This window comes from Penaeus vannamei, chromosome 28 (assembly GCF_042767895.1).
Source record: "Penaeus vannamei isolate JL-2024 chromosome 28, ASM4276789v1, whole genome shotgun sequence".
Taxonomy (NCBI): Eukaryota; Metazoa; Arthropoda; class Malacostraca; order Decapoda; family Penaeidae; genus Penaeus; species Penaeus vannamei.
In genome coordinates, this window is record NC_091576.1 from 16,860,614 (window position 1) to 16,870,613 (window position 10,000).

The following is a 10,000-nucleotide window of genomic DNA, read 5'->3' on the forward strand; positions in this document are numbered from 1 at the left end:
CTCCCTTTTCCTTCCCCTTTCTCTTCCCTCCCCCTCCCGTGTTCCTCTCCGCCCTTCCCCCTCTTCCTCTCAACCCCCTTCCCTTCACTCATGGAATAGAACGAGTTTCAACGGCTTATCACGAGGGTTCACATCGTTCGACGTCCCAGACCCAAAATAATGGAGTTAAAAATGTTTGTTTCTTGTTTCTCTTCATATGTTTCAAATAGGCTTGTCTTTCTAGTGATTCTCCTGTTTTCCCTTCTTGATGTTTTTTCTTGTCTCGTTTTCCTTCTACACTTAACCCCCCAAATGATAATATGAATGAATAGATAAAAATAATATGGATACATCTGGAACGAATCTGCACAGAAGTGTAACCCTGATTTCAATATGGCGAACGTAAACTGCAGCTGGATTTATTGCTGAGTCGTAGTAGTCCTACTATTCATAGTCGTTGCAGTGGCGTAGGATTACGAGGCTATAGGATTACATTCATCACATTAACATAGAGGGAGTCCTGGAGTGGTTATGGAGACGACGAATTGAGAAATTCTGCCAGCAGCCGGTAGTTTCTGGTTAAGTGTCTCGTCCTGTGAAATTGCTTGCGAAGAGTGGCTCTCGTTATTGCCCTTCGTCTGTTGTGTGTGTGCATGTTAGGTGCCCCTCCTCCGCGACTGCATGGGGCGTTCTCTAGGTTTTTTGACATGATTATTTACTCTATCAGCGTGTGCACGACATGGCCGTCGAATGTTTTGATCGTGTCACATGTTCTCCCGGGAAGAGGCGGAGGACGTGGGCCGAGAAATGGACACTTGGCACCCGCGCCGCCAGCCGCAGATAAGCTATGAGGCGGGGGATATAAAGCGGGCTGGAGACGAGCGAGGCATCACACCTAGCCTGCTCTGCCACCTGTGCATACATAGGACTTACCTCCACGCCCCACAACGCCCTCTGCCCGGAGTTGTCAGAGTTCAGAAGGCTAAATTCCGCAACAAGACCATCTCATCCACGTCTTAAAGCAAGGCCCAGTCGCCCCCGGGACGACCCTCTCCTCGCGCCCGACTCGTGTTGCTGTGATGGAATCTGCGAAGGTGATTGACAGCCGCATCCTCCTCGCACCTATTGCCGTGGCTGTGTACCTGCTCGTTGCCCTGGAGTCTTACCTGGTCGAAGCTACGGCGTTCAGTTATATCTTCCAGCAGTAAGTAGGTGCACTCCGCCCCGTCGACGCTGTCCTCCCTTCAGCCGTGAACGAAGAGACGCTCGCTTGCTGAACATCACGACGTCGGTGCTCACGAGATCACTGGAAGATTTTGCGAAAGCTCTGAAAGTTTGGGAAGAATAATCCCGGCTAGTTTTTTAGACTTTGAAAAAGAAAATTTAAGCCGAAGAAACGTTGGCAGCTTTTGGAAGAACGCTTCGATTAAGGCAAGTTTTCCTACGCCAGAGGACCGTCCGAAGGAGCAAGAAGAGCAAGCAAGTTTCGCCAAGCCTTTCCAACCCAGCGACGATGGACTCCTTCATGGCCTTCGACTCCAGCAGCGGGGTGTCCTGCTACCCCAACCATGGCGCGCCTGCCCTCGCGCACGTCGAGAGGGTGCCATCCGCCACTCCCTGCGAGTCCTTCGAATCCTCGCGCCCTTCGAGATGCACGAAGGAGACGAGGAGGAAGAACGCCCAAGTCATGAACGTGGTGGACCTGCCGTGGCTGCGGCGCGACCTGTCCAACGACGAGTTCAGCCGAGGCCTCGTGTCCCTGGCGGTGCTCGCCCTGTTCGCCATGGTCTCGCTCTCGTTCGAAGGCTACATCACCGAATCGGTCGCGTTCAACTACATTTTCCAGATGTGAGGAAGTACTTGATTCTAGTCTTAAGCCACCGCCAACTCATTAGTCATGTAAGATTATGTATATGATGTATGTTTGTACTGTAAGTAACGTGTATAGATTATTTTTTATATATTGATACTATTTATGAATAAAACAAATATTTGATGTGATCATTTTCTTTCGTTACAACCTCCACCTTGCGTCTCAAATATGATGTGTCTAGATTAACGCGATAAATTAATCATCGAGATAATATTACTTGTGGCGAGACAGTAAAAAATCACTGACTCCGGTGAAGATTTCTAGCTTCTGGCTCACTGCAAACACAGGCTTGTACATAAAAAGTATACACATTTTTATTACAGTTTTACGTCTATGATTTTTTACATGAAGATACACACTAAACTGCCCATGAGATGTGCCACAACTTGACAATTTGTAGAAATTTCTCATCAGTATATGTATGAACTTTGTCACATTTACTTTGTTATAATGTATATTATATGTACTCACCTGCTTTTCCACCCACGACAAAAACTCTTGCCTGCCGCAATTCACAGCAAGAACGGTATCTCCCACAACAAGGGTGGGACAAAAAAAAAGTAAAAAAGTCAACACTTAAACTTGTATATTTTGGTGCGAGTCGCATATTCTTGAAAAAAAGAATAAAAATAAGAAGAAAATGGACACAGAATAATAAGAAAAATAAGAATGATAAGAAAAAGCGGACACAGGACGTGGCCGAAGGAAGTCCCATGGCGTGAGGCGCGTCCATTGTGCAGAACAACAGCGGGGCATCCGGAACGTTTTACGCTGTGACAAGGCCCTCTCTCCGGGGCACAGATTACATGACCTCCAAGGCCACTTAAGGGGCAGCTGCGCCTCTGGCCACTCTTGCGCTTTCGTCATGCATGTTGTTAATTAGGGTATCGCGGACGCTTGCATCGGATGAAGTCTAATTTCGAGGCGGCCTGGTCACTCGCGCTGCTCCGCTCTGGCATTCTTTTCCTGTTTGGTTGTTTCTGTCTATTTGTCGGGCTCTCAGTCTCTGTCGGTGTTTGTTGTCTGTTTCTCTCGATCTGTCTGACAGTCTGTTTTTCCTCTTAATCTGTCGAAGTCTCTCTCTCTCTCTCTCTCTCTCTCTCTCTCTCTCTCTCTCTCTCTCTCTCTCTCTCTCTCTCTCTCTCTCTCTCTCTCTCTCTCTCTTTCTCTCTTTCTCTCTTTCTTTCTTTGACTTTCCCCTTTCTCATTCTTCTTCTTCGTCGTCGTCGTCGTCGTCGTCGTCCTCCCGCTCCTCTTCCTCATAATCACTTAACAGGATATATAGGACACAACAAACACAGAGCTCAGTGGATACTTCTTTCGTTCAATCTATATTATTATTATTATTATTATTATTATTATTATTATTATTATTATCTCTGGCTATTTTTTCCGTTCTTTATTATTATTATTGTATAGTTATCATCATCACCAGCATCATTATTATTATTTGCAAGCGTGAATGAGGGGGAGGGGGGTGAGGGGGCATAAGGGCATGCGGAAGAAGAGGTTAAAGGCATGGATGAAGAGGCACCGGGAATATGGATGAGGGATGGGGAGGGATAGGACTTGTGGATTGAGGCATTAAGGGTGTGGAATGGGGGGAAGAGGGAGAGGAGGCATAGGGCATGTGGATGAGGGACAATTGAGGGGTGGAACGAGGGGTAAGAAGACATGATATGTGAATAAGGGACATTAAAAGTATGGAATGAGGGGCATAGGGGTTGTAGAATGAGGGGCATTAAGGGTGTGGGATGAAAGCTTAGGGGCATGGAAGAGAGGTCGTCAGTGGATGTGGTTGAGGGGTCAGAAAGGACGGGGCAGAGGGAGCATAGGGGGCATGGGTGAGGGGCATAGGAGGGGTATAAGAGGCGCTGAGAGCTAGAATGAGGCAGTTTAAGGGGCAGTGGTGGGGAAGCATAGGGGGCGCGAGCGAGGGGGCATTAGGGGCGGGGATGAGGGGGCATTGGGGGGCGAGGGTGAGGGGTATAGAGGGTGTGGGTAGGGGTAGAGGAGGCGCAGAGGGTTAGAATGAGGCAATGTAAGGGGCAAGGGTGAAGAGGCATAGGGGGCATAACCGGCAAGGGGGAAGGAGCACAGGAGAAGGAAGGAGGCATGGGGTGCATTAACGGGAAGGGTGAGGTGGCATAAGGGGCGGGGATGAGGGGTATAGAGGGTGTGGGTAGAGGTATAGGAGGCGTATAGGGCTGAGGAGAGGCAATGTAAGGGTCAAGGGTCAAGAGGCATAGGGGGGCATAACCGGCAAGGGGGAAGAAGCACAGAGTATAAACGGGGAAGAAGTAAGAAAGAAGGCATAGACAGTAAGGCATAGGGCAGGGGTGAGGAGGCATAGGGGGCAGGGATGGGGAGGCATAGGGGGCATAGACAGGAAGGCATAGGGCAGGGGTGGGGAGGCATAGGCGGCGAGAGATCTGAGGTATAAGGAGTGTGGGCGAGGGGGCATAGACAGGAAGGCATAGGGAAGGGGTGAGGAGGCATAGGGGGCAGGGATGGGGAGGACAGGGGGCAGGAGTGAGGAGGCATAGGCGGCGAGAGATCTGAGGTATAAGGAGCGTGAGCGAGGGGGCACAGGGGCATAAATGCGACGAGAGGAGGGCAATAGGGTCGATATGGGCGGCAAGGGCATGGGTGATGGAGCAAGGATAATGGATAATCACTGGGTAAGAGGAAGGGATAATTACGAAGCCGAAGGAGTAATGACTATCGAGGCAATTGACTCATCATGTGTGCGTGTGTGTGTGTGTGTGTGTGTGTGTGTGTGTGTGTGTGTGTGTGTGTGTGTGTGTGTGTGTGTGTGTGTGTGTGTGTGTGTGTGTGTGTGCGTGCGCGCCTGTGCGTGTGCGTGAACATGTGTTTGTATTTATGTAAATTCTCATGTCTGAGAAAGAGAGAGTGAAGTTTTATTTTATTTGTTTTTCCCTTGTCGACCTTTCTTATTTTCCTTTGTTCTCATCCTTTTTCTTCATTTATTTTCAGAAGAAGCGGTCTGACCAGTGTCCGTCTTCGAGATACCAGGTGAGGCTTTCATTTTCCCCTTATCCTTTCAACCGTCCATCCTTCAACTCATCCGCTCATCCAACCTAATAGTCATCAGTCTATTTATTCATCCCAGCGACTATTCATCATTCTAATCTTCCATTCATCCGTCTGTTAATTCATCCCAGCGACTACCCATCATTCTCATCACCCATTCATCCATTTGTTCATCCCAGCCACTATTCATCATTCTAATCTCCCATTCATCCGTCTATTTATTCATCCCAGCGACTATTCATCATTCTCATCATCCATCTATCTATTCCATTCATTCATCCAACTACCCGTCCATACAGCTATTCATTCACGTATCCATCAAACCATCTATCCATCTAACGATCCATTCACCCGACCATCCTTTCAATTATCCCATTAACCAGTGCTACCCATGTGACCATCCATCCAACCATTGGTCAGCCAACCTACAATCCATTTAACCATCCTTCTGTATAATCAACCGCCCAACCTGTCATCCATCCACTCAACCATCCAGCGTATCCTTCAACTATCCGTGTAATTATCCTCTATCCTATCCTCCTCCTTCTCTTCTTCCTTGCCTTACCTCCTCTCTACCCTATTTTCCTCCTATTCTTCCTCCTCCTCCTCCTCCACTTCTTCTTCCTCTTCCTCTCCTCCTCTTTCATTTCGTCTTCTCCTTACCTCCGCTCCCCCTCCTCCCCACCTCATTCTCCTCCTATTCTTCCTCTCCTTACCTCTTCTTCACCTTATTCTCTTCTTCTTCTTCTTCTTCTTCTTCTTCTTCTTCTTCTTCTTCTTCTTCTTCTTCTTCTTCTTCTTCTTCTTCTTCTTCTTCTTCTTCTTCTTCTTCTTCTTCTTCTTCTTCTTCTTCTTCTTCCTCCTCCTCCTCCTCCTCCTCCTCCAGCTGAACCTCCATCATCAAGGTCCCACGGAGCCACCTGGATTGCGTCACACTGATTGTTTCTATTTTTAGTTAACGGGGGTGGGGGTGGGAGGGAGGGGGAAGGGTAACAGTAGGGGGGTGGGGGTATTGTTATGAGTGAGTACTCGGGGAAGCGTGGTTTGGTGTTTTAGCCTTCATTCATTCACCTATTTATGTACTGTTATCATTATCACACATACATGCATATATATGTATAGATAGATAGATAGATAGATAAATAGCTAGACACACACACCTATGTGTTGTGTGTGTATGCATTTACTTAAGTATGTATATATATTATGTATTAATGTGATTTATATACATGTAGATATATACACATAACGCATGTGAACGTATGTACACGTAGACTTATTACATTCACGCGCACACTCACATGACCTCCGCGCCCAGTGTCCCTCGGCGACAAACGGAAACAGCGCCGACCTTAAGCCTAAAACGGACCCTGAGAGCCAGCCATCTGAGATCTTATCAGTGATGGCCGCTATGTGATTCTTTTTTTTTCTCATTATAGGGGGGAGGGGGACGGGGGAGGGGAGGGGAGGACGGTCAGAGTGCAAGTGCGAGATTGTGTCTATATTTAGACGTTTTGGTGGAAGTGCCGGAGGGCCAGGTTGTGCCACACCTTGACCTGGTCCTTGGGTTGGCACTGGGGTCGGGCTGTGCTTTGTTTTGTTGACGGGCGCTGATTAGCGTTTTTTCTTGTCTTTTTAGAGTTATTCTTGACTTGCATCTGTTTTCTGTATTTTTTCTTTCTAACAGAATAATACAGACATTATATATATATATATATATATATATATATATATATATATATATATATACATATATATATATACATACATATATATACATATACACTCCCCCTTCTCCTCCCCCCCTTCCCCCCAACCGAAGTTTCCGGCTCGCTTCGCCGCCGCCGCCGCTGAGGCTAGCAACAAGCGCGGTTTAACCTTGGTCATACTTGGCGGCGATTCCTTTGTTTTAGCTCCGTGGCCGCTTGGCTGGGCGTGTTATTAAGTGTTAGAATCACGCGAGGCTCTGAAGGTGTGTGTCGGGTTGGTTTTAGATTTTTTTTTTTTCATTTTCCATTATTTCTCTTATTTTTTCATGTATGATTCTCGAGTATGTTTTTTGTATCATTGTATTTATTTATTTATATGTATATGTATATTCCTTTCTTTCTTTCTTTTTTCTTTCTGCGTGTGACGTTATTCTCTATGTATTTTTGTTAAAATACGTATGTATGAATATATAATTTACTTGTTTCTTTTATTTTCCTTATGAATATATATGTTAATTAACTCTGCAATCAATAGATCTCTCCACGATATCGGATTACCGCGAGAAGGAATTCAATCTTAACAATACGTACCCAATTATTACTTTTTTTCTTTTCTTTTTTACAAACCCCGCAGCCTTTAATAAGTGGAATGAAAATATTTTTAAAGGAACCCAAATGGAACACGAAACACCCGTTTGACCAGTTCCTTGTTAAGGGAAGTCTCCCCCCCCCCCCATCTCCAACTCTCCACCCCCCTCTCCATCACCTCCCCACCACCCGTACCTCCTTCACCACAAAAACTTCCTATGATCATCTGCTTGGGTGACTTTGAGAGAAAAGGAGGGAGAGGAGAGGAGAGGAAAAGGGAGGGAGAGAGAGAGGGATCGAGAGAGAAATACAAACTATAGCTCAAGTTATGTTCGTTATATGTGTGTATATATATATATATATATATATATATATATATATATATATATATATATATATATATATATATATATATCTGTGTGTGTGTGTGTGTGTGTGTGTGTGTGTGTGTGTGTGTGTGTGTGTGTGTGTGTGTGTGTGTGTGTGTGTGTGTGTGTGTGTGTGTACACGGTATTTCATTTTCAATATTATTTACGCCTTTCCTTTTTTATATTTGTTTTTGTTTTCTCTTCATACCCAATGTACCTTCACCTGACCTTGACCTATCCAGCCTCCCCTCCCATCTCTCTCCTTTCCTTCCCTCACCCTCCCCTCCCCTTCCCCTTCCTTGCCCTCCCTTCCCCTCTTCTCCCCTCTCCACCCTACCTCGTTTCCCACCTCCTCTCCCTTTCCCTATTCTCCCTCACCCCTCAACTACCGTCCCCTCCCAACCCCTTCCTTCCCCACCGCTCTCCCTTCCCCTATTCTCCCTCCAGTCTCTCCCCTTTCCTTCCATCACCCTCCCCTTCCCCTTCCTTCTCCTCCCCTCCCCTCCCTTCCTCTTCCTTGCTTCCTACCCTTGCCCTCCCTCACTCCTCAACTCCCCTCCCAACCCCTTCACTTTCCACCTCCTCTTCCTTGCTTCTGTCCCCTCCCCTCCCTCACCCCTCAACTCCCCTTCCCCCCTACCCTCATCCACCTCCTCTTCCCCCCTCCCTACCTTCCACCTCCTCTTCCTTCCCCTCCCCTACCTACCTCCTCTTCCTCCCCTCCCCCACCCATCCAGCTCTTCCTTCCCCCTCATCCACCCCCCTTCCCCCCTCCTTGCCGACAACACACGCCTAACGAACATGTGACAATCTTGACAAAGAGAAGTCCGTACCTAGATCCACTCTAGCGTTATCAGTATGGGGGTCCTGTATTCATTTTTTTCTCTCGTAATGCAAGGCCTGATAAAAGCGTCTAAATATAGGCTGCCCTGATAACCCCCTGCGCCTCTGCCTCTCACTTTTCATCGAGGTTTGTGTGTGTTTTGGGGGTTTGTGTTTACGTTTGTGTGCGTGTTTTTTTCTTTATGTAGGATTTTGTTTTGTTTTGTTTCGTTTGTCGGTGAGAAATAGGTGTGGATGGGATGAGTCGGGTGTAGGTGAGAGGGAGAGAGTAAATAGGGTTCTTCAAAAAAATAAAAGTTAAATAGATTTTTTTTCTAAATCTACGGACATATTTTGCCGGGTTTTATTTCGTCTCTCGTAAGGCCTCTCATCTTACCACATCCTCTTACAAGAAAAAAAGAAAAAAGATTCTATGGTTGTTATTCTACTTATAAATACACTTTACCTCTCCTCCTGCCTGTTCTTCTAACCAGTCCTCCCTCCTCCATCCCATTCCTTCTCTGCCTTACTCCTCCTCGAACCTACCCTCCCTCCATTCCTCCTCTTCCCTCCTCCATATCTTCCTTCTCCTCCTGTTCCCTCCTCTAAGACAGCCTACCCTCCCTCTTCCCTCCTATTTCTTCTTTCCTTAATCCTCCTCTAACCCACCCTCCCTCCATTCCTCTTCCCTCCTCCTTATCTTTACCCTTCCTTCTCCCCCTGACCTCTCATCGAACACAACCCACCTCCTCTAACCCACCCACCCACCCTACGCCCTCGTTATCTACAGTAATGATTTTTTTTCGGGTCGCCCTACACTGATAGCCTATCTCGCTAGGCCTGCAGTGATAAGAATAACCCTATCGTCCCCTATATTATCAGCCTGGTTCTAAAAATAGACCTAGAACTACGTTTGCGACACCTAAACACCACCAAACCTCGTGTATCTGATGCGTGACCTGAGATAGGGAGGGAGGAGGGTGGGAGAGGGAGGGAGGGAGTGAGGGTCGGAGAGGGGGGAGGGTGGAAGAGGGAGAGAGGGAGAGAGTGAGAGAAAGAGCATGTGGAAGTTATGCAAGACAGGGTCCGGGGTCAGTAGATCCAGCTTGATTTCGGGAGCTAAATATAGAAGCACGGGAGATAATAACCTCCTGTTTGATGGGGCCTTTTTTGTGCTTTTTTTCCTTAAGTGCATTTAGATAGGTACATAAAAACGGCACGATGATAGCTGGGTAAAAAGGCAGATGATAATGATTTCATAAAACCTTAAGGGTTCTTTTCCAGCGGGGAATAAACAGTTGATTAGTCATGCGCTTTTATCAGATAGCTGCACAATCTGTCATGCATGCATTAATTGGGTTATACGTATGTATGTTATCGCTCTCCAGGCAGGGCCACTCTTACACACCTGTATTTCAGTTATTTACCTGTGCATGAACTGGTAATATGGGGTGTATCATGCTGATGACGTCAATTTTTGCACTGAATTGTATGAATTTCTGTATTTTTTTATGTATTTATTTTGAAAAATTTCTATCATTACTGTTTTTTTTGTGATCGGATACGGCATGCTGTTCGTGAATTAGAGGCATAATTGAACAAAGTGT

The 10,000-nt window shown here is 46.6% G+C and overlaps 2 protein-coding genes across 3 annotated transcripts in view; one reads left to right on the top strand and one right to left on the bottom strand.

Moving 5' to 3' along the window:
* LOC113803245 (rho GTPase-activating protein 18) overlaps positions 1 to 10,000 on the top strand; it is a 256,236-nt gene that overhangs the window by 214,445 nt on the left and 31,791 nt on the right. For both annotated transcript variants that reach the window (XM_070141879.1, XM_070141880.1), the window contains exon 3: positions 4,850 to 4,888. The gene's annotated coding sequence lies outside the window, so the exon portion shown is untranslated. The remainder of the gene's footprint in view (positions 1 to 4,849; positions 4,889 to 10,000) is intronic.
* LOC113803244 (uncharacterized) lies at positions 3,615 to 4,499 on the bottom strand. Its single transcript, XM_070141545.1, has 3 exons — positions 4,173 to 4,499; positions 3,951 to 4,059; positions 3,615 to 3,733 (listed from the first exon to the last, which is right to left on the bottom strand). Exons 1-3 carry the CDS (start codon positions 4,497 to 4,499, stop codon positions 3,615 to 3,617), a joined length of 555 nt encoding a protein of 184 aa, XP_069997646.1.

Bases quoted from the DNA above. Each gene is read 5' to 3' on its own strand.
- LOC113803244 (XM_070141545.1), bottom strand. From the start codon at position 4,499: ATGCCCTTGCCGCCCATATCGACCCTATTGCCCTCCTCTCGTCGCATT. The intron at 4,060-4,172 runs GTCTATGCCTTC...GCCTCTCCTCAG, and splicing joins CCCCTGCCCTATGCCTTACT to CCCTATACGCCTCCTATACC. The intron at 3,734-3,950 runs GTGCTCCTTCCC...GCCTCATTCTAG, and splicing joins CATGCCTCCTTCCTTCTCCT to CTCTCAGCGCCTCTTATACC.